Source organism: Pristiophorus japonicus, chromosome 3, assembly GCF_044704955.1.
Source record: "Pristiophorus japonicus isolate sPriJap1 chromosome 3, sPriJap1.hap1, whole genome shotgun sequence".
Lineage (NCBI taxonomy): Eukaryota > Metazoa > Chordata > Chondrichthyes > Pristiophoridae > Pristiophorus > Pristiophorus japonicus.
Window position 1 is genome coordinate 18,710,989 of NC_091979.1, and position 24,545 is coordinate 18,735,533.

Consider the following 24,545-nt stretch of genomic DNA (forward strand, 5'->3'; position numbering starts at 1 on the left):
ACCAATCTCTTGTGTGGGACCTTGTCAAAAGCCTTTTGAAAGTCCAAATACACCACATTGTCCACTCTAGTAGTTACATCCTCAAAAATTCTAGAAGATTTGTCAAGCATGATTTCCCTTTCATAAATCCATGCTGACTTGGACCGATCCTGTCACTGCTTTCCAAATGCGCTGCTAGTTTATCTTTAATTATTGATTCCAACATTTTCCCCACTACTGATGTCAGGCTAACCAGTCTATAATTACCCGTTTTCTCTCTCCCTCCTTTTTTAAAAAGTGGTGTTACATTAGCTACCCTCCAGTCCATAGGAATAGATCTAGAGTCGATATACTTTTGAAAAATGATCACCAATGCATTCACTATTTCTAGGGCCACTTCCTTAAGTACTCTGGAATGCAGACTATCAGGCCCCGGGTATTTATCAGCCTTCAATCCCATCAATTTCCCTAACACAATTTCCCGCCTAATAAGGATTTCCTTCAGTTCCTCCTTCTCAGTAGGTCCTCGGTTCCCTAGTATTTCCGGAAGGTTATTTGTGTCTTCCTTCGTGAAGGCAGAACCCGAAGTATTTGTTCAACTGGTCTGCCATTTCTTTGTTCCCCATTATAAATTCACCTGAATCTGACTACAAGGGACCTACATTTATCGTCACTAACCTTTTTCTCTTCCTGCTGCTAATAGCAGTCACTTATATTGTAAGGCTATGGAGAAAGAGCGGGAGAGTGGGGGCTAATTGGATCGCTCTTTCATAGAGCCAGCACAGGCACGATGAGCCGGATGGCCTCCTTCTGAGATGTATGATTCTATACAGAATGTGTGGCATTAGCACTCACAAAAGCAAAATACTGTGGATGATGGAAATCTGAAATAAAAACAGAAAATGCTGGAAATACTCAGCGGGTCAGGCAGCATTTGTGGAGGGAGAAACAGAATTAACGTTTCAGGTCGATGACCGTTGCTAGACCCATCTTTTGTTTCTTTACTTGTCCCATTACCATCTTCTTTTGCCTTGTACAATACCCTTTGTCATTTAATCTCTCCTGTCTTCCACCTGATCATAGATCTTTCCCTTTTGTTTCTTATCCCCTCCCTGCTTTCCCAGGCTCTGTACTTGCTAAAAACCTGTTATACCTCTAACTTCCCCACTATAGTATTGTCACCTTCACCTGAACCATAGAGGTTAACAGCACAGAAAGAGACCATTTGCTATACTGGCTCTTTGCTAGAGCAATCAAAACTAATCTCACGGCACTGCTCTCTCCCAATCACCTCGTGCTTCAAATAGTTATCCAATTTTCCCTTAAACACGCAGCATGCTGTGCCTCAACCACGCAATCTATGCAGCAGCAAACCTTGTGTAAATTCATTCAGGATCACGGCTTGCATGTCATCTGGAGGATGGTGACAAACTTTTGAGGGCAGCAGAATCCGAGGAGGATGCTCCCTCACACGTTTAGTAATTTTCAATCCTTGTTAAACCCTCATTACTGACTCCCCAACCAGAGGAAAAATGTTTTCGTATTCAACCTAACAAAATTTTTTTTAAAGTCTATTTAATCTCTTACTGGCCTTCTCTGCCACAGCGGAAATAGTCTCAGTATCTTAAGCCTCCTCTCATAACTATAGCCTCCCTGGCATCATCCTGGTGATCTAGGCTGCACGCCTCAATGGATTTAATGTCCTTTTTATGAGAGGGCATTCAAAACTTCACACAGTACCCAACCAATGTTTAAGAAAGAAGAAAGACTTGCAGTTATACAGCCTCAGGACATCCCAAAGTGCTTTACAGCCAATGATGCACTTATGAAGTGTGGTCACTGTTGTAATGTGGGAAACGCAGCAGCCAATTTGCGCACAGTAAGCTCCCACAAACAGCAATGCGATAATGACCAGATAATCTGGGTCAGTGCTGTTGGTTGAGGTTCTCGAGCTTTCTCCAGCCACCATCTGTTCTTTAGATCACGAGTTTTTTGTTGGACCTCGGCCATCAGACATCTATAGAGCTGCTTTCTTGCCCTCGAGTTGTGTTGCTGCTTCCAGTCCAAGAATGCCTTGCATTTATGGCATATTAGCTTCTGGATCTCCTGGTCGTTCTCGTCGAACCAGGCTTGGTGTTTTCCTGGTCGAGTGACCGAGCGTCTCTTCGCAGACGCTGGTTATGGAAGGCTTGAGGGCTGACCAGGCTCTGTGGACACACTACGTCTCTGGGAACCGTCAGGGTTAGTAGCGAGGTGCTGGCTGAATAGGGCTTTCTTAGGATCTTTGAGTGCACCGGCATTGATTTTCCTGTTGCATTGTTTATGTTGACGTAATGTTTTTTGGGCAATGTTGATGACAGCGAATTAGGCGGTGGTCCGTCGAGCAGTCGTCAGCTCCTATCTTGGCGCGGGTGATGCGTACGTCTTTGCGGTCCCTCGCTCGGACGATGACGTAGTCTAGCAGATGCCAGTGCTTGGAGTGAGGGTGATGCCATGAAGCTTTATATTTGTCCTTCTGGCGGAACATGGTGTTAGAAAACATAGAAACATAGAAAATAGGTGCAGGAGCAGGCCATTCAGCCCTTCTAGCCTGCACCGCCATTCAATGAGTTCATGGCTGAACATGAAACTTCAGTACCCCCTTCCTCGCCATAACCCTTGATCCCCCGAGTAGTAAGGACTTCATCTAACTCCCTTTTGAATATATTTAGTGAATTGGCCTCAACTACTTTCTGTGGTAGAGAATTCCACAGGTTCACCACTCTCTGGGTGAAGAAGTTTCTCCTCATCTCGGTCCTAAATGGCTTACCCCTTATCCTTAGACTGTGACCTCTGGTTCTGGACTTCCCCAACATTGGGAACATTCTTCCTGCATCTAACCTGTCTAAACCCGTCAGAATTTTAAACGTTTCTATGAGGTCCCCTCTCATTCTTCTGAACTCCAGTGAATACAAGCCCAGTTGATCCAGTCTTTCTTGATAGGTCAGTCCCGCCATCCCGGGAATCAGTCTGGTGAATCTTCGCTGCACTCCCTCAATAGCAAGAATGTCCTTCCTCAAGTTAGGAGACCAAAACTGTACACAATACTCCAGGTGTGGCCTCACCAAGGCCCTGTACAACTGTAGCAACACCTCCCTGCCCCTGTATTCAAATCCCCTCGCTATGAAGGCCAACATGCCATTTGCTTTCTTAACCGCCTGCTGTACCTGCATGCTAACCTTCAATGACTGATGTACCATGACACCCAGGTCTCGATGTACCTCCCCTTTTCCTAATCTGTCACCATTCAGATAATAGTCTGTCTCTCTGTTTTTACCACCAAAGTGGATAACCTCACATTTATCCACATTATACTTCATCTGCCATGCATTTGCCCACTCACCTAACCTATCCAAGTCACTCTGCAGCCTAATAGCATCCTCCTCGCAGCTCACACTGCCACCCAACTTAGTGTCATCCGCAAATTTGGAGATACTGCATTTAATCCCCTCGTCTAAATCATTAATGTACAATGTAAACAGCTGGGGCCCCAGCACAGAACCTTGCGGCACCCCACTAGTCACTGCCTGCCATTCTGAAAAGTTCCCGTTTACTCCTACTCTTTGCTTCCTGTCTGACAACCAGTTCTCAATCCACGTCAGCACACTACCCCCAATCCCATGTGCTTTAACTTTGCACATTAATCTCTTGTGTGGAACCTTGTCGAAAGCCTTCTGAAAGTCCAAATATACCACATCAACTGGTTCTCCTTTGTCCACTTTACTGGAAACATCCTCAAAAAATTCCAGAAGATTTGTCAAGCATGATTTCCCTTTCACAAATCCATGCCGACTTGGACCTATCATGTCACCATTTTCCAGATGCACTGCTATGACATCCTTAATAATTGATTCCATCATTTTACCCACTACTGAGGTCAGGCTGACCGGTCTATAATTCCCTGTTTTCTCTCTCCCTCCTTTTTTAAAAAGTGGGGTTACATTGGCTACCCTCCACTCCATAGGAACTGATCCAGAGTCAATGGAATGTTGGAAAATGACTGTCAATGCATCCGCTATTTCCAAGGCCAGCTCCTTAAGTACTCTGGGATGCAGTCCATCAGGCCCTGGGGATTTATCGGCCTTCAATCCCATCAATTTCCCCAACACAATTTCCCGACTAATAAAGATTTCCCTCAGTTCCCCCTCCTTACTAGACCCTCTGACCCCTTTTATATCCGGAAGGTTGTTTGTATCCTCCTTAGTGAATACCGAACCAAAGTACTTGTTCAATTGGTCTGCCATTTCTTTGTTCCCCATTATGACTTCCCCTGATTCTGACTGCAGGGGACCTACGTTTGTCTTTACTAACCTTTTTCTCTTTACATACCTATAGAAACTTTTGCAATCCACCTTAATGTTTCCTGCAAGCTTCTTCTCGTACTCCATTTTCCCTGCCCTAATCAAACCCTTTGTCCTCCTCTGCTGAGTTCTAAATTTCTCCCAGTCCCCAGGTTCGCTGCTATTTCTGGCCAATTTGTATGCCACTTCCTTGGCTTTAATACTATCCCTGATTTCCCTAGATAGCCACGGTTGAGCCACCTTTCCTTTTTTATTTTTACCTAACCCATCTCTGCCGATCACACCTCCCCAGAAGTCAGTGTCCTTTCCGACTCTGGTGTTGAAGTCGCCAAGGCGGATCAACTTGTCGTTCATTGGTACTTGGGATAGGTATTGTTCGAGGCTGGAATAGAACTCCTCTTTGGTCTCGTCTATAGCTTCCAGTGTTGGGGCATATGCGCTGTGAAGACCATAGCGCACCGGTTCCGGGCTAGGGTGAGGCTGAAGAGTCATGAGGCGTTCGTTTATCCCGCAGGAGGAAGTCTCTGAGATGGCCCACTAGTTCCGTTTTTACAACGAAGCCAACTCCATGGAGGCGGCGTTCTACTTCTGGTTTGCCTTTCCAGGAGGAGGTGTAACCATCACCTTGTTCTTTGAGCTGGCCTTCCCCTGCCCGCCAGGTCTCGCTTAGGGCGGCGATGTCAATGTCGAAGTGCCCGAGTTCCCAGGCAAAAATAGTGGTGCGGCAGTCCGGTCTGTTACTGTTAGGGTTGTCCATGAAGGTCCTGACATGCGAGGTTGCTTCAGCGCAGTCAAGACGACCTACAGCCCAAGCACCCAAGGCTCTCCCCCACTACTGGCCAAGAGCGGACAGGTACTCATCAAGCACAGAGAGGCAGTCAGTGCACTTCGAGGACCTCCTCAACCGAGACTCTGTCTTCAACGTGAGTGTTGACTCCATCCCACAGCATGCCACCCGCCACCACCTCAGGACAACCCCAGCCCGGCACGAGGTTGAAAAGGCCATCCGGCAACTGAAGGACAAGTCATCAGGAGCAGATGGAATCTCCGCCGAAGCACTAAAATATGACGGAGAAGCAAAACTCGAAAACCGGCACGGACTCGGTCCCGAGGTTGCCAGATTTCAGATGTTGTACCTGTGCTATGCTCCTGAATTTGTTTTTATATTCACGGGGTGTGGGCGTTGCTGGCAAGGCCAATATTTATTGTCCATCCCTAATTGCCCTTGGTGGTGGTGAGCCGGCTTCTTGAACCACTGCAGTCCGTGTGGTGAAGGTATTCCTGCTGTTCGGGAGTTTGTTCCAGGATTTTGACCCAGTGACGATGAAGGAACGGCGATATATTTCCAAGTGAGGCTATGGTGTGTGTAACTATTTCTATTCCTAATAAGCATCTTGAGACATCTTCTGAAAATCCATTTACACTACATCTACTGCAAACCCTTTAACTATCCAATCAGTCATTTATTTAAAAAAACTCTAAACACCACTTCCCTATCCTCAATAAACCCACGCATTGCTAAATGTTTACTAATCTGATCCGAGAAGCACTAGGAACTAGAAACAGCCAACTGGAAGGTACAACTGCCACCATTAATTATTAAAATAAAGTTACTGAATGCAGGATTGTAGTTTTATTTGCTGTTGAGAAATCTAAGTGAAGGTCCAAAGCCTATAGTGCAGGACTAAACTGAGTGATTGAGAAAGAGTTAAAACGAAGATGAGATGAATTAAGCCTGTATATAGTAAGGCAAAAGGAGGACTGAGGGAGTTAAACAATCTTCATGTGATAGGGAAGAATGAGGTAGAGTCGGAATGTCAGCTGTGGCTCAGTGAGGTATTTGAGCACAAAAATCTAGGCTGACACTTCCGGTCCAGTGCTGAGCGACTGCAGTACTTTGAGGCAACGTCTTTCAGACGAGACGTTAAACCGAGGCTCCGTCTGCTCTCCCACATGGACGTAAAAGATCCCATGGCACTATTTCGAAGAGGAGCAGGGGCGTTATCCCTGGTGCTCTGGCCAATATTTATCCCTCAACCAACAGGGAAAAAGAACGGGAGAGCTATAGTGATAGGGGACTTTATTGTAAGGGGAATAGATAGGCGTTTCTGCGGCCGCAACCGAGGCTCCAGGATGGTATGTTGCCTCCATGGTGCAAGGGTCAAGGATGTCTCGGAGCGGCTGCAGAGCATTCTGGAGAGGGAGGGTGAACAGCCAGTTGTCGTGGTACATGTACGTACCAACGATATAGGTAAGAAGTGGGAAGAGGTCCTACAAGTTGAATTTAGGGAGCTAGGAGTTAACTTAAAAAGTAGGACCTCAAAGGTAGTAATCTCTGGATTGCGACCAGTGCCACGTGCTAATCAGAGTAGAGGGAGCAGGATAGTTAGAATAAATACGTGGCTTGAGCAGTGGTGCAAGAGGGAGGGATTCAAATTCCTGGGACATTGGAACCAGTTCTGGGGGAAGTGGGACCTGTACAAAAGGGACGGTCTGCACTTGGGCAGGACTGGAACTGATGTCCTAGGGGTAACATTTGCTAATGCTGTTCGAGAGTGTTTAAACTAATATGGCAGGGGGGTGGGAACTTATGCAGCGAGATAGGGCGAAGTAATATGGAGTCAGAAACAGATGGTAGAAAGGTAAAAAGCAAAAGTGGAAGGCCGAGTAAACAAAGGCAAGAAACAAAAAGGGCCACACTACATCATAATTATAAAAGGACAAAGGGTGTTAAAAAAACAAGCCTGAAGGAAATGTGTCTTAATGCAAGGAGTATCCGTAATAAGGTGGATAAATTAACTGTGCAAATAGATGTTAACGGAAAAGATGTGATTGGCATTACGGAGACATGGCTCCAGGATGATCAGGGCTGGGAACTCAACATCCATGGGTATTCAACATTCAGGAAGGATAGAATAAAAGGAAAAGGAGGTGGGGTAGCATTGCTGGTTAAAGAGGAGATTAATGCAGTAGTTAGGAAGGACATTAGCTTGGATGATGTGGAATCTATATGGGTAGAGCTGCAGAACACCAAAGGGCAAAAAACGTTAGTGGGACTTGTGTACAGACCTCCAAACAGTAGTAGTGATGTTGGGGAGGGCATCAAACAGGAAATTAGGGGTGCATGCAATAAAGGTGCAGCAGTTATCATGGGTGACTTTAATATGCATATAGATTGGGCTAACCAAACTGGAAGCAATACGGTGGAGGAGAATTTCCTGGAGTGCATAAGGGATGGTTTTCTAGACCAATATGTCGAAGGACCAACTAGGGGGGAGGCCATCTTAGACTGGGTGTTGTGTAATGAGAGGATTAATTAGCAATCTCCTTGTGCGAGGCCCCTTGGGGAAGAGTGACCATAATATGGTGGAATTCTACATTAGGATGGAGAATGAAACAGTTAATTCAGAGACCATGGTCCAGAACTTAAAGAAGGGTAACTTTGAAGGTATGAGGCGTGAATTGGCTAGGATAGATTGGCGAATGATACTTAAGGGATTGACAGTGGATGGGCAATGGCAGACATTTAGAGACCGCATGGATGAACTACAACAATTGTACATCCCTGTCTGGCGTAAAAATAAAAAAGGGAAGGTGGCTCAACCATCGCTATCAAGGGAAATCAGGGATAGTATTAAAGCCAAGGAAGTGGCATACAAATTGGCCAGAAATAGCAGCGAACCTGGGGACTGAAAGAAATTTAGACCTCAGCAGAGGAGGACAAAGGGTTTGATTAGGGCAGGGAAAATAGAGTACGAGAGGAAGCTTGCAGGGAACATTAAGACGGACTGCAAAGGTTTCTATAGATATGTAAAGAGAAAAAGGTGAGTAAAGACAAATGTAGGTCCCCTGCAGTCAGAATCAGGGGAAGTCATAATGGGGAACAAAGAAATGGCAGACCAATTGAACAAGTACTTTGGTTTGGTATTCACTAAGGAGGACACAAACAACCTTCCGGATATAAAAGGGGTCAGAGGGTCTAGTAAGGAGGAGGAACTGAGGGAAATCCTTATTAGTCGGGAAATTGTGTTGGGGAAATTGATGGGATTGAAGGCCGATAAATCCCCAGGGCCTGATGGACTGCATCCCAGAGTACTTAAGGAGCTGGCCTTGGAAATAGCGGATGCATTGACAGTCATTTTCCAACATTCCATAGACACTGGATCAGTTCCTATGGAGTGGAGGGTAGCCAATGTAACCCCACTTTTTAAAAAAGCAGGGAGAGAGAAAACAGCAAATTATAGACCGGTCAGCCTGACATCAGTAGTGGGTGAAATGATGGAATCAATTATTAGGATGTCATAGCAGTGCATTTGGAAAGAGGTGACATGATAGGTCCAAGTCAGCATGGATTTGTGAAAGGGAAATCATGCTTGACAAATCTTCAGGAATTTTTTGAGGATGTTTCCAGTAGAGTGGACAAGGGAGAACCAGTTGATGTGGTATATTTGGACTTTCAGAAGACTTTTGACAAGGTCCCACACAAGAGATTAATGTGCAAAGTTAAAGCATATGGGACTGGGGGTAGTGCGCTGACATAGATTGAGAACTGGTTGTCAGACAGGAAGCAAAGAGTCGGAGTAAATGGGTACTTTTCAAAATGGCAGGCAGTGACTAGTGGGGTACCGCAAGGTTCTGTGCTGGGGCCCCAGCTGTTTACATTGTACATTAATGATTTGGACGAGGGGATTAAATGTAGTAGCTCCAAATTTGCGGATGACACTAAGTTGGGTGGCAGTGTGAGCTGCGAGGAGGATGCTATGAGGCTGCAGAGTGACTTGGATAGGTTAGGTGAGTGAGTAAATGCATGGCAGATGAAGTATAATGTGGATAAATGTGAGGTTATCCACTCTGGTGGTAAAAACAGAGAGACAGACTATTATCTGAATGGTGACAGATTAGGAAAAGGGGAGATGCATCAAGACCTGGGTGTCATGGTACATCAGTCATTGAAGGTTGGCATGCAGGTACAGCAGGCGGTTAAGAAAGCAAATGGCATGTTGGCCTTCATAGTGAGGGGATTTGAGTACAAGGGCAGGGAGGTGTTGCTACAGTTGTACAGGGCCTTGGTGAGGCTACACCTGGAGTATTGTATACAGTTTTGGTCTCCTAACTTGAGGAAGGACATTCTTGCTATTGAGGGAGTGCAGCGAAGATTCACCAGACTGATTCTCGGGATGGCAGGACTGACAGATGAAGAAAGAATGGATCAACTGGGCTTGTATTAACTGGAGTTCAGAAGAATGAGAGCGGATCTCATAGAAATGTTTAAAATTCTGACGGGTTTAGACAGGTTAGATGCAGGAAGAATGTTCCCAATATTGGGGAAGTCTAGAACCAGGGGTCACAGTCTAAGGATAAGGAGTAAGCCATTTAGGACCGAGATGAGGAGAAACTTCTTCATCCAGAGAGTGGTGAACCTGTGGAATTCTCTACCACAGAAAGTTGTTGAGGCCAATTCACTATATTCAAAAAGGAGTTAAATGTAGCCAAGGGGTATGGCGAGAAAGGAGTAATGGGGTACTGAGGTTGCATGTTCAGCCATGAACTCATTGAATGGCGGTGCAGGCTCGAAGGGCCGAATGGCCTACTCCTGCACCTATTTTCGATGTTTCTATTACAAAAACAGATTATCTGGTCACTATCACATTGCTGTTTGAGGGAGCTTGCTGTGCGGAAATTGGCTGCTGCTTTCTCTGCATTACAGCAATGGCTACACTTCAAAAAGTACTTCATTGGCTGTAAGGCGCTTTGGGACACCTGGTCGTTTAAAAAAATTCGTTCACAGGATGTGGGCATCGCTGGCAAGGCCAGCATTTATTGCCCATCCCTAATTGCCCTCGAGTGGCTTGCTAGGCCATTTCAGAGGGCAGTTAAGAGTTAACTACATTAGTCACATATCGGCCAGACCGGGTAAGGATGGCAGATTTCCTTCCCTAAAGAACATTAGTGAACCAGATGGGTTTTAACGACAATCCAGTAGTTTCATGGTCACCATTACTGATTCTAGCCTTTTTATTCCACATTTATTTAATTAACTGAACTTAAATTCCCCAGATGTCGTGGTAGGATGTGAACTCCTGTCTCTGGATTATTAGTCCAGGTTTACGAGTTTACCAGTCCAGTAACATTTAACTATGCTACCGCTCTCGTAAAAGGCGCCATACAAATGCAAGTCTTTCTTTTCTTTCGGAGACAGTGTAACGCAACACGAAGAAATGAGCAAGAGCTTGCATTCATAGATCATGTTCATGTCCTCAGGACATCCAAAATGCTTTACAACTCACAGATTACTTTTGAAGTGCAGTCACTGCAACATGATACCCACTTTGTCCCACAAACAGCAAATGAATGAATGAGCAGGCAATGTTTTTTGGGTGGTTTTGGATGAATATTGGAAAGGACACCCTGTTCTTTTTTTGAGCAGTACATAGTTGCAAGAAAGAAAGACTTGCATTTATATAGCGCCTTTCATAACCACCAGGCGTCTCAAAGTGCTTTACCGCCGATGATGTACTATTTGGAGTGTAGTCACTGCTGTAATGTGGGAGAATGGTGCAACGACATGTTCCTTATAACGCCTTTCGTTTCTGGCTAAAGACTCGAGTATCGCCGGCCAAGATGCACTGGCCAAGTGCTCGACCTGCCCGTCTCCTAAAAAGAAAAGGTGGTGGCTGGCACTACCAGTGCTGTGTTTTTATTCTATGCCAGGTATGTTGCTGCCTTCAGATGAGTTCAGGAAGTAACACAGCTTCTCCAGAGGTAGCAGCTTGCCGGCCACAACAGGTGCCAGAATCTATTAGAAAGAACATGCATTTATATCGCGCCTTTCACGAACTCAGGACGCCCCAAAGCGCTTTACAGACAATAAAGTACTTTTGAAGCACAGTCACTGTTGTAATGTAGGAAACAGGGCAGCCAATTTGCGCACAGCAAGCTCCCACAGACAGCAATGTGATAATGACCAGATAATCTGTTTTAATGATGCTGATTGAGAACACCGGGGAGAATTCCCCTACCCTTCTTTGAAATAGTGCCGTGAGATTTTTTGTATTCACTCGAGGGGGCAGACGGGGCCTCGGTTTAACGTTTCCTCCAAAAGACGGCACCTCCAACAGTGCAACGCTCCCTCAGTTGGCTCATGCAGCAGTGCCTGGTCTCCAGTCACTGGACCAAAACTTGCTCAGCTAAGCCCGTGTGGTAGCCGGTGTGCAATGGCCACCCCACATTAAAAGAACTCACGCACAGGCATCTTCCACTCCTATAACATGAAGTTCGGGACCTGGAACGTCAGAACCCTCATAGGCAACTCCAACAGTGACAGGCCGGAACGCCGCACCGCCAGAGTTGCCCGGGAACTTAGACAGGGACGATAGTTCTCGTATTAGACTGTTCAGCCACCTAAGGACTCATTTTTAAGAATGGAAGTAAGTCTTACTCAATTCCGAGGGACTGCCTATGACGACGACTCCCTCAGTACTGCATTGGAGTGTCAGCCTAGATAATTATGTTCAAATCTCTGGAGTGGGACCTGACCCCACAACCTTCTGATGCAGAGGCAAGTGTGCTACCCACTGATGTTGTTGGGGAACAATAAAGTATTTCCCAATATTTTCAGTGTCTAATCCGACCAAGGATGCAAAATGAATCTATCAGGACATTGAAATGCTCCCTCTCGTGCCCTCTTTAACATGGCCCGGGGGACCCCGAATGCTGGTGTCGGTAAACGGTAAATTGGATTCTAAATAACCTTTGGCAGCTTTGGAACTCCAAATAAAATAATGCTTTTTCAAGTCCTTTGAGAATTTTAATAGCAATACTTTATTCCAACACTCTGGATCAGTTCCAATGGATTGGAGGATAGCTAATGTAACCCCACTTTTAAAAAAAGGAGGGAGAGAGAAAACAGGGAATTATAGCCTGACATCGGTAGTGGAGAAAATGTTGGAATTAATTATTAAAGATGTACGCGACACCGCGACACTGGGACACTGGGACCCATTTGGAAAGCAGTGACAGGATTTATGAAAGGGAAATCATGCTTGACAAATCTTCTGGAATTTGTTTGAGGATGTAACTAGTAGAGTGGATAAGGGAGAACCAGTGGATGTGGTGTATTTGAATTTTCAAAAGGTTTTTGACAAGGTCCCACACAAGAGATTAGTGTGCAAAATTGAAGCACATGGTATTGAGGGTAATGTATTGACGTGGATAGAGAACTGGCTGGCAGACAGGAAGCAAAGAGTAGGAATAAACGGGTCATTTTCAGAATGGCAGGTAGTGATTAGTGGGGTACCGCAAGGTTCGGTGCTGGGACCCCAGCTATTTACAATATACATTAATGATTTAGATGAAGGAATTGAATGTAATATCTCCAAGTTTGCAGATGACACCAAGCTGGGTGGCAGTATGAGCTGTGAGGAGAATGCTAAGAAGCTGCAGGGTGACTTGGACAGTTTAGGTGAGTGGGCAAATGAAGTATAATGTAGATAAACGTGAGGTTATCCACTTTGGTGGCAAAAACAGGAAGGCAGATTATCGGAATAGTGACAGATTAGGAAAAGTGGAGGTACAACGGGATCTGGGTATCATGGTACGTCAGTCATTGAAAGTTGACATACAGGTGCAGCAGGAGGTGAAGAAGGCAAATGGCATGTTGGCCTTCATAGTGAGGCGATTTGAGTATAGGAGCAGGGAGGTCTTACTGCAGTTGTAAAGGGCCTTGGTGAGGCCACACCTTGAATATTGTGTACAGTTTTGGTCTCCTAATCTGAAGAAGGACATTCTTGCTATTGAGGGAGTGCAGTGAAGGTTCACCAGACTCCTGGGATGGCATGACTGACATATGAAGAAATACTGGATCGACTAGGGTCATATTCACTGGAATTTAGAAGGATGAGAGGGAATCTCATAGAAACATATAACATTCTGACGGATTGGACAGGTTAGATGCAGGAAGAATGTTCCCGATGTTGGGGGAAGTCCAGAACCAGGGGTCACAGTCGAAGGATAAGGGGTAAGCCAGTTAGGACCGAGATGAGGAGAAACTTCTTCACTCAGAGAATTGTGAACCTGTGCAATTCTCTACCACAGAGAGTTGTTGAGGCCAGTTCGTTAGATATATTCAAAAGGGAGTTAGATGTGGCCCTTACGGCTAAAGGGATCAAGGGGTATGGAGAGAAAGCAGGAATGGGGTACTGAAGTTGCATGGTCAGCCATGATCATATTGAATGGTGGTGCAGGCTCGCAGGGCCGAATGGCCTACTCCCGCAACTATTTTCTTTGGTTCCATGTAAAAAAAATGTAACCACTCTTCTATTTCAAGAAAGCACTTAAGTATAAAAACAATTTGACTGTATTTTTAGAATTCTGCTTTATGTTTTCCACATTATCCAGAACATGTTAAAAGTCTGGTGTATAGTGCTATAAACTATAGTGCACACTACCTGGAAGCATCTAGTTTACTTCTTTGTCACACTTCGGCCATCATATATTAGCATATGCTCAGAATCACTATGAGCATCATCACGGGGGACCCATCAGTGGCTCGTAATTTGTTCAAGTGGCACAAATGTACATATAATTACAATCGCCTTTCAGGGTGCAGTACTGAGGGAGTGCTGTCATGTCGGAGGTGCCAACGTTCAGATGAGACGTGAAACGGAGGCAATGTCTGCTTGCTAGGGTGGCTGTGAAAGATCGCACAGGAACGATAGTTCTCCCTGTGCCTTGGCCAACATTCATCCCGCAACCAACAACGCCAGTTTGTGGGATCTTGCTGTGTCCGCCCACGTGGCAAAACAGATCACACTTCAAAAGTAATTCAATAGCCGTGAAGTGCGCCAAGGTGTCTCAAGAATACGAAAGACGCTTTTAAATGCAAATTCTTTCTCTTTTTCCAAAGGTACAACTAGACTTACATGCTCAAATCTGAGAAAACAAACGGCAAGTCTGTTTGGAAGAAACTGTCTCACCCCTTAAGCCAAGTGTGACCTCAGCAACTGGTCACTGGGTAAGCACTAGGTGGTACGGTATCACAGTAGTTATGGTACTGGACGCATAATCCAAACACCTGGACAAAGGATCTGGAGCCATCAATTCAAATCTCACCAGTGCAGCTGGGGAATTTAAATTCAAATAATTAAGTAACTCTGGAATAAAAAGCTAGCATCAGTAATGGTGACCATGAAACTACCAGATTGTCGTAAAAACCCAACTGGTTCACTAATGTCCTTTAGGGAAGGAAATCTGCTGCCCTTACCGGGTCTGGCCTATAAGTGACTCCACACCCACAGCAATGTGGTTGACTCTTAACTGTCCTCTGAAATGGCCCAGTATGCCACTTATTCAAGAAGGCAGCTGACCTCCGCCTTCTCAGTGTCAACTGTGGCTCAGTGGATAGCACTCTCGCCTCTGCTTCAGAAGATTGTGGGTTCAAGTCCCACTCCAGAGACTTGAGTACATAAAACTAGGCTGACACTCCAGGGCAGTGCTGAGGGAGCGCTGCACTGTCGGAGGTGCCGCCTTTCGGATGAGACGTTAAACCGAGGCTCCGTCTGCTCTCTCAAGTGGACGCAAAAGATCCTCTGGCACTATTTCGAAGAAGAGCAGTGGAGTTACACCCGGTGTCCTGGCCAATATTTATCCCCCCCCATCAACATAACAAAAACAGATTATCTGGTCATTATCACTTTGCTGTGTGTGGGAGCTTGCTCTGCGCAAATTGGATGCCGTATTTCCCACATTGCAACAGTGACTACACGCCAAAAGCACTTCATTGGCTTTAAGCGCTTTGAGACGTCCGGTGGTCGTGAAAGATGCTGTATATATCAAAGTCTTTCTTTCTTCTTGAGGGCAATTGGGCATGGGCAATAAATGCCGGCCTTGCTGGCGACATCCGCGTCCCATGAATGACTAAAATAAAAACGAATGCTGCATTTATATTACTGCAATTGAAGCAGTGCACAATGCTACCTCAAGGCAGTATTCGCACTGCAGGAGTTACAACGTTGTCGCTATCACCAATAAACTGGCACCTCTGCCTGCTAGATTTTTCTAACCGAGCTGGCACTCCGGTGGCCTAAACAGGCTGCTAAATGTGGGTTCTGAATTGCTGCCCTGCACAGTGCTTCCCCTGACAGTAGGAAAAACTACGATCAGTAAACTGAGGATGCAAGCACAACTTTCAAACAACTGCACATGTAAAACTTGTATTTCTATGGCGTCTTTAAACGTCCCAAGGCTCTTGTGTAGCTGTCAGCACTCAGAAATCTGCCCACATCAGATGTTCCCGGGACCGCCAGTAAATTAGTACTCGAGGTACATAAGAACATAAGAAATAAAAGTAGGAGTAGGCCATTAGGCTCCTCAAGCCTGCTCCACCATTCAATAAGATCATGGCTGATCTGATGATGGACTCAGCTCCATTTCCCTGTCTGCTCCCCATAACCCTTTATTCCCTTATCGCTCAAAAATCTGTTTATCTCCACCTTAAATATATTCAGTGACCCAGCCTCCACAGCTCTCTGGGCCAGAGAATTCCACAGATTTACAACCCTCAGAAGAAATTTCTCCTCATCTCAGTTTTAACTGGGCGGCCCCTTATTCTAAGACTATGTTCCCTAGTTTTAGTTTCCCCAATGAGTGGAAATATCCTCTCTGCATCCATCTTGACGAGCCCCCTTATTATCTTATAAGTTTCCATCAAGAAAGAAAGACTTGGATTTATATAGCGCCTTTCACGACCACCGGATGTCTCAAAGCGCTTTACAGCCAATGAAGTACTTTTGGAGTGTAGTCACTGTTGTAATGTGGGAAACGTGGCGGGCAATTTGCGCACAGCAAGCTCCCACAAACTGCAATGTAATAATGATCAGATAATCTGGATTTTTGTTATGTTGATTGAGGGATAAATATTGGCCAGGACACTCGGGATAACTCTTCGAAATAGTACCATTGGATCTTTTATGTCCACTTGAGAGCAGACAGGGCCTCAGTTTAACATCTCATCCAAAAGATGGCACCCTCAGACAGTGCAGCGCTCCCTACACTGGAGTGTCAGCCTAAATGTTTTTATGTGCTCAAGACCCTGGAGTGGGACTTGAACCCACAACCTTCTGACTCCGAGGCGAGAGTGCTGCCCACTGAGCCACAGCGGTCACTGATCAAGGAAATAAGCAAAATCTTGCACAAAAATGACAATGTACCAACGTACCGGTGACAGGGCAGGACAGAGCATCCATGTTGTAGTCCACATCTCGAGCATAGTAGAGTCGCTTTTTCACTCTCTCTGCCAGCTTGCTGTGGCCAGGAAGGAGCTGCAGGGAGCAGAAATAATGTCAAGTATTAGCTGAAAGAACCGTTATTGACCTTTTCTGTCTTAAAGTGGGACTTAAAAATATTGGCCTGGATATCCCGGCCTCCTTGGGTCCGTACGGAGTGTGTACGGACCCGGGAAGGCATCGCAAAAGCCGGTTTTCAGCGCACAATGCGCATGCGCTGAAAACCGGCTTTTCCAATCTGTCGAGCTGGAGCTGGACAGATCCAATGCATCTCGGGAGCGAGGACATTTGCAAGGGCAAGATTGCAGGATTTACCCATATCTTGTCCAGCAAATCTCCTCAAAACTCTTGTGCCTGATAAAAGCAGGCGCATAGCCCACCTTTACAGGTGTAAGAGTTTTAAAATATAAATAAAATAAAAAAACACATTTTATTGTTTAACACCCCTGCCCACTAAGGCAAGTTTATTTTTTAACTCTAATTACAAAACTTTAAAAAAAATCAGACGATATAATTTTTCCTAAGGCATTTATTAACTTTAATTTCAATGAATTTTAATGATGTGAGGTGTTTATTTTTTTAATGAGTGTGTTTAGTGTATTTGTTTTTTTTTCTCATTAATAGCAATGAGAACTTGTAGATACGGAGTTCCCATTGCTGCTAATGAGAAAGCTGTGGAATACTGAACCTGATTGGCTGAGCAGTCACATGTGACTGCACCTTCTGCGTGGGAACCTGGAGGACGGGAGCGCGCTTCGCAGTATGGGAAGAGAAGGCCTCCCCCACCACAATCCCACACTCCTCCCGGACCACCAGGTAAATTCGTAAAAATTCTCCGATTGGAGGCGTTCGTCCGAAAGAAGCCTCTGACCTGAATTTCAGAGCCAATCGTTTTCACAATAAATCTCAGGACGCCAACAAAAAGACCACAACAGTTGCAGCCAGGCAGCTCAACAACTTGCATTTATATTGTGCCTTTAACAACAATTATATAGCGCCTTTAACGTAGTAAAACGTCCCAGGGCGCTTCACAGGAGTTTTATAAGGCAAAACAGATAAATTTGACACAGAGCCACATAGGAAATTAAGGCTGAAGACTAAAAGGTTGGTCAAAGAAGTAGGTTTTAACGAGCATCTTAAAAGGAGGAAAGAGAGGTAGAGGTTTATGGAGGGAATTCAAGAGCTTAGGGCCCAAGTAGTTGAAGGCACGGCCACCGATGGTTGAACAGTTATAATCAGGGATGCTAAAGAGGGCAGACATCTCCGGTGGGTGGGGGGTGGGGGGAGGGTTGTGGGGCTAGAGGAGATTACAGAGATAGGGAGGGGCGAGGCCATGGAGGGATTTGTAAACAAGGATGAAAATTTTGAAATTGAGGCGTTACTTAACCGGGAGCCAATGTAGGTCAGTGAGCACAGGGGGTGATGGGTGAGCGGGACTTGGTGCGAGTTAGGACACGGGGCAGCCGAGTTTTGGATCATCTCTAGTTGACGTCGGGTAGAGTGTGGGAGGCCAGCCAGGAGTGAGTTGGAATAGTCAAGTCTAGAGGTAACAAAAGCATGGATGAGGGCTTCAGCAGCGGATGAGCTGAGGCAGGGGTGGACGGAGCCAAGCGATGTTACGGAGGTGGAAATAGGCGGTGTTAGTTAGACCGCGGATGTCAGGACCAAACATGATGCCTAGGTTGCGAACGTAGTAAAAGGCCCCAAGGCACTTCACAGGAGCGATTGTCAAACAAAATGTGACACCAAGCCACACAAGGAGAAATCAGGGCAGATGACCAAATGCTTGGTCAGAGAGAGAAAGGAGAGGCTTCAGGAGGGAATTCCAGAGCTTAGGACCTGGCAGCTGAAGGCACGGCCGCCAATGGTGGAGTGATGAAAAATAGGGATGCGCAAGAGACCAGATTTGGGGGAGCCTTACGATTGCGTTTCAGCATAATCTTTAAATTCTGTGACCATAGTTATAAAAAAAAACACTTCATAAATGAGCATCATTTGCAGACAATACACAGGACAAGAACAAGAGATGAGAACCTCATTATCCTGTCAGGTACCTGCAGACCAGGGGCATAGATCTGCTAGCACAGCTAATGACATCAGTAAGAGTTTACCAAGTAAAATATAAAGGACAAAAACGTAATGGTTATATAAATGTCAGGACTGTGCTGATACCATACAATGTATGTTATTTCCAAATAATCCAGCATTATTTCCAAGTACTTGTATGTGCACTCGAAGTGTCGTAACCTACAGGGCTACGGACCTAGAGCGGGAAAGTGGGATTAGGCTGGATAGCTCTTGGTCGGCCGGCGCCGACACGATGGGTCAAAATGGCCTCCTTCCGAGCTGTAAATTTCTATGATTCTATGTTCTTATCACGTTGAGAATGTGAATAGAACAGATTGTGAATGTGTCAGTTGAAAAGGATCATGGGAAGATAGCTAAAAGAAAATGTCAAGCTGCGATATTTGCAATGTCGACACAAAAAGGGGTTACTCAGAGTTGTGGTCAAACACGAGTTACGCGAAAAAGCAAAGTCAGGCATGAGTCAGACGAGGGGCTGCTATAACCAGCCGTAAAATAGGGAAATGTTATGTAAAACGAAACTGTAAACACATCCCTGGAGCACGCCCTATTTGGAGAGTTGTTAGCTTGCAATTAGGTATGCTATGGGGGAGGTCGACCAATGATTGTATAGACTGAGTGTCACTCAAATGTGTTCTGCTGTAACAATGTATAAATATTGAGCTTTTGTACTGTTACGGGACAAGCTCAAATCGAGGGTGTTCCCTTTATCTTAACAGGTCCCGGCCGGAGAATCTCTAATAAAGGTCTTATGTTGCTCAGACTAAAAGTGTTCGTGTGTCAGTGAATTCGCTGAAACAGATTGAAGGGAAAAGAATCCAGTATCAACAGCGTCCACTTGTAGTGCTTCTGCCACAATCAATCCATCAACATAAATCCATACCACATGCAGCACACACCAGGGTTTCTGCAACGACACCTTCTGAAGTGTCACACTCATAGGCAGTCCCTCGAAATCGAGGAAGACTTGCTTCCATTCTAAAATTGAGTTCTCAGGTGACTGAACAGTCCAATACGAGAACCATAGTCTCTGTCACAGGTGGGACAGACAGTGGTTGGAGGAAAGGGTGGGTGGGACAGGTTTGCCGCACGCTCCTTCCGCTGCCTGCGCTTTTTTTCTGCATGCTCTCGGCGACGAGACTCAAGGTGCTCAGCGCTCTCCCAGATGCTCTTCCTCCGCTTAGGACGGTCTTGAGCCAGGGATTCCCAGATGTCGGTGGAGATGTTGCATTTTATCAAGGAGGCTTTGAGGGTGTCCTTGAAACGTTTCCTCTGCCCACCTGGGGCTCGCTTGCCATGTAGGAGTTCAGAGTAGAGCGCTTCCTTTGGGAGCCTTGTGTCAGGCATGCGGACAATGTGGCCGGCCTAACGGAGCTGGTCGAGTGTGGTCAGTGCTTTCAAGTGTAAAGCTGCAACGGCAATGCATCATCAAAAGAATAAGCGGTGCATTGGAATATTTCAAAAGTTGCAAAGTTCGCTTTGTGGATGAAATTCAGGCCTTGCGGTTAGCGCCCAAGAAGTGACAGCAGTCGCTACTGGATTTTAAAATGTCATTCAAATCCTGATATGGTTTTAAAAAGCAGTAAAGCCAGTCTCTGCAGGCACTGCCCATAAAGCATTACACAGTCTAGCCATTCAGATTATCTGTAGGATGGCAGGATCATTACAAATCCAGTCCTGACCCACTTGCTGCTGAGCTGTCTTAGGGCTGTTTAAAAAGAGTGCAAAGAATGCACAGAGAGCTTCCTCTTACCACATCCTGCATAACAATTTAGTGCACAGCGGTAACAGACACAACGTCATAATGATGGAGCCCGTACCTATCTATTGGTATTCTAAAAGTCTTGTGCACAACAAGCATTTCCTATAAGTGTCACAAAGCCCTCTTGGATGGACATAAACGATCCCAAGGCACTAGGCACTATTTTGTAAGAAGAGCAAGGGAAACATAGAAAATAGGTGCAGAAGTTTGCCATTCGGCCCTTCGAGCCTGCACCACCATTCAATATCATGGCTGACCATGCAACTTCAGTACCCCATTCCTGCTTTCTCTCCATACCCCTTGATCCCTTTAGCCGTAAGGGTCACATCTAACTCCCTTTGAATATATCTAACGAACTGGCCTCAACAACTTTCAGTGGTAGAGAATTCCACAGAGTTTCTCCTCATCTCGGTCCTAAATGGCTTACCCCTTATCCTTAGACTGTGACCCCTGGTTCTGGACTCCCCCAACATTGGGAACATTCTTCCTGCATCTAACCTGTCCAGTCCCGTCAGAATGTTATATGTTTCTATGAGATCCCCTCTCATTCTTCTAAATTCCAGTGAATATAAGCCTAGTCGATCCAGTCTTTCTTCATATGTCAGTCCTGCCATCCCGGGAATCAGTCTGGTGAACCCTTTGCTTCACTCTCTCAATAGCAAGAATGTCCTTCCTCAGATTAGGAGACCAAAACTGTCCACAATATTCAAGATGTGGCCTCACCAAGGCCCTGTACAACTGCAGTAAGACCTCCCTGCTCCTATACTCAAATCCTCTCGCTATGAAGGCCAACATGCCATTTGCCTTCTTCACCACCTGCTGTACGTGCATGCCAACTTTCAATGACTGATGTACCATGACACCCAGGTCTCGTTGTACCTCCCCTTTTCCTAATCTGTCACCATTCAGATAATATTCTGCCTCCCTGTTTTTTTCCACCAAAATGGATAACCTCACATTTATCTACAGTATACGGCATCTGCCATGCATTTGCCCACTCACCTAACCTGTCCAAGTCACCCTGCAGCCTTTTAGTGTCCTCCTCACAGCTCACACTGCCACCCAGCTTAGTGTCATTTGCAAACTTGGAGATATCACATTCAATTCCTTCATCCAAATCATTGAGGTATATTGTAAATAGGGAGTTCTCCTCAGTATCCTGCGCCAGCATCTATCCCTCAACTAACATCACTAAAAATCTGATTGTTTGGGCATCATCATATTGCTGTTTGTGGGACCTTGCTGCGCATAAATTAGCTCCTCTGTTTCCTACATTACAACAGCGATTGTACTTGGCTGTAAAGCGCTTTTCCCCCGAAGGTGCTTGGCAGAGCAAGCTGCGTTCGTCAACTGCTGCCACTGGAAGAAAACCGCCCACACACGGCCGCAGGAGAAAGAATTAGAGGGAACATCTGCTTCTGGACATCCTGAGGTTGTGAAAGGCGTGACAGAAATGCAAATCTTTCCTTCTTATATTTGTATCTCATCATTTAAGTGTTGCAATTTAGCTGGTTATTTATCTCTAACTCTAACCCCATCATCTCTAACCCCAGATCGCGTCTCTAAAGAAAGAGTTGGGATTTATATAGCACCTTTCACTCAAAGCGCTTTACAACCAATGAAGTACTTTTGGAGTGTAGTCACTGTTGCAACGTGGGAAACACGGCTGCCAATTTGCACACAGCAAGCTCCCACAAACAGCAATGTGATAATGACCAGATAATCTGTTCTATTGTTATGTTGATTGAGGGATAAATATTGGCCAGGACACCAGGGATAACTCCCCTGCTATTCCTCGAAATAGTGCTATGATCCTTTACGTCCACCTGAGAGAGCAGATGGGGCCTCGGTTTAATGTCTCATCCGACAGTGCAGCACTCCCTCAGTGCACTGGAGTGTCAGCTTAGATTTTTTTTGTGCTCAAGTCTCAGGAGTGGGACTTGAACCCACAACCTTCTGACTCAGAGGTGAGTGTGCTGCCCACTGAGCCACAGCTGGCACTGCACTCTCTATTAGCTTCAGCTGTTTGCACTCATGCCCACCTTATGATTTCAGGTCGCTCTCGATAAAGACCTTTTGTTCAAAGCCCCAGATCCCATTAAAGTGAATGGAACCAGCCTGAAATGCATACAGTCCAGCCCTGTAACCCATTGTCTGAGGACATAATGGGAAAATGCTCCATGGCCCTAAATGGAGGCCACTTTCCAATCTAAAGGATAATATTTTATAAAAACAGAATAATTCTTAAAAGACAAATGGGAGAATTTGTACAGAAAGCATTCCGCGATCGTCTTATTAGGAACTGTTCCATACAGGTTGCCGGAGAGTATTGAGTTAACCAAAAGAAAAGACAGACTTGCATTTCTATAGCGCCTTTCATGACCTCAGGACATCCCAGAACACTTTACAGCCAATGCCTTCAACAGCACCTCCCAAACCCTCGACCTCTATCCCCTCGAAGGACAAGGGCAGCAGGCGCATGGGAACACCATCACCTTCAAGTTCCCCTCCAAGTCACACACCATCCCAACTGGGAAATATATCGGCCGTTCCTTCATCGTCGCTCGGTCAAAATCCTGGAACTCCCTCCCTAACAGCACCGTGGGAGCACCTTCACCACACGGACTGCAGCGGTTCAAGAAGGCGGCTCACCACCATCTTGTCGAGGGGCAATTTGGGTTGAGCAATGAATGCTGGCCTGGTCAGTGACGCCCACATCCCAGGAACTAACTTTATTTTTAAAAAGTACTTTTGAAGTGTAGTCACTGTTGTAAGATCGGAAACGCGGCAGCCAATTTTGAGCAGAGGAAGCTTCCACAAACAGCAATTTGATCATCTGTTTTAGCGATTTTGATTGAGGGCTAAATATTGGCCAGGACACCGGGGAGAACTCTGTTCTTCTTCGATATAGTACCATGGGATCTTTTACATCCACCTGAGAGAGCAGACAGGGCCTCAGTTTAACATTTCACCTGAAAGCCGACATCTCCCTCAGCACTGCACTGGAAGGGGCAGCCTAGATGTTTGTCCCTGGAGTAGGACTTCAACCCACAATCTTGTGACTCGAGGTGAGTGTGCTACCTGTTGTAGGAGGTAGGCACCTTTAGAATATACCAGAATACTAGGCATTAGGCACCTGCTAGATATATCTAAACGCATATAAGTTTAAAGTGGACACACACATAAAATGGCTGCCCAGGCATGATGGGAAATCAGGAAGTCAAGCTGTGAACTGTTGAACGTTCAATGACCAAGCAATAACCCTGTGAGGCCCACTGTAGGAATGCCTGGGATGCGGGAAGACAGAGATAAGAAGGAAACCATCTCCTGTGAACAAGGTCATAAACCAATTAATTCCCCAGGAAGAAAGATAAGAGGGAAACCATCTCTTGTAAACAAGGTTATAAACCAATTATTTCTCCCAGATGAAAGAACTAGGGAGAGAACCTATAAAGTCATCGATCAGCCCAAGCTGACAATAACCGAACATATGGTTCCCTGGATACTAGGGGAATTCTATTGGGTTAAAAGAACCTATATGTAATCTATAATCGTTGTGATTGGCTTGTGTCCAGCCGTGATGGGCTGTGTAGCTGTAGTAAACTGTTTTGTAACTGTTGTGAAACATATAAAGGTGCATGTAACCCTTTGTTCGGTGGAGAGAAACCTGGATACGGTCCTGAGTTTTTCCTCCCCGCTGAGCGTAATAAAAGCCGCATCAGCATTGGAACCGACTCTGAGTGTTGAGTGATTCTTCTGAGAAAACACTAACGCTAACACTACCCACTGAGACACAACTGTCACTTTTATCTGTTTACCAGAGTCATAAGATTACAATGAAGAGTAGCAGCTCTGGCAACACCACCTTTGAGCTTCAGAATTTTCAGGAACAGAAAATGGCTATTTGGCCCAAGACTCGCTGTTCTGACTGAGCAATTCTAAAAAGAGAAATGGAAGAATACTATGTACAGAAAGTATCCCCCTATTGTCTTGCTAGTAAGTGTTCCATACAAGTCTCTTTCTGTCCATCAAACACCTCTCTCCAGAAACAAACCTCATTGCCTCTTGAACTCATTCGTATAGCCTGCTCCAGTGACT

General features: G+C 45.5%; 1 protein-coding gene across 1 annotated transcript in view; it reads right to left on the reverse strand.

The window, feature by feature from the left end:
• cnppd1 (cyclin Pas1/PHO80 domain containing 1) overlaps positions 1 to 24,545 on the reverse strand; it is a 74,110-nt gene that overhangs the window by 39,364 nt on the left and 10,201 nt on the right. Inside the window, exon 2 of the mRNA XM_070875238.1 lies at positions 16,534 to 16,636. Coding sequence (XP_070731339.1) covers positions 16,534 to 16,636 — 103 coding nt within the window. The remainder of the gene's footprint in view (positions 1 to 16,533; positions 16,637 to 24,545) is intronic.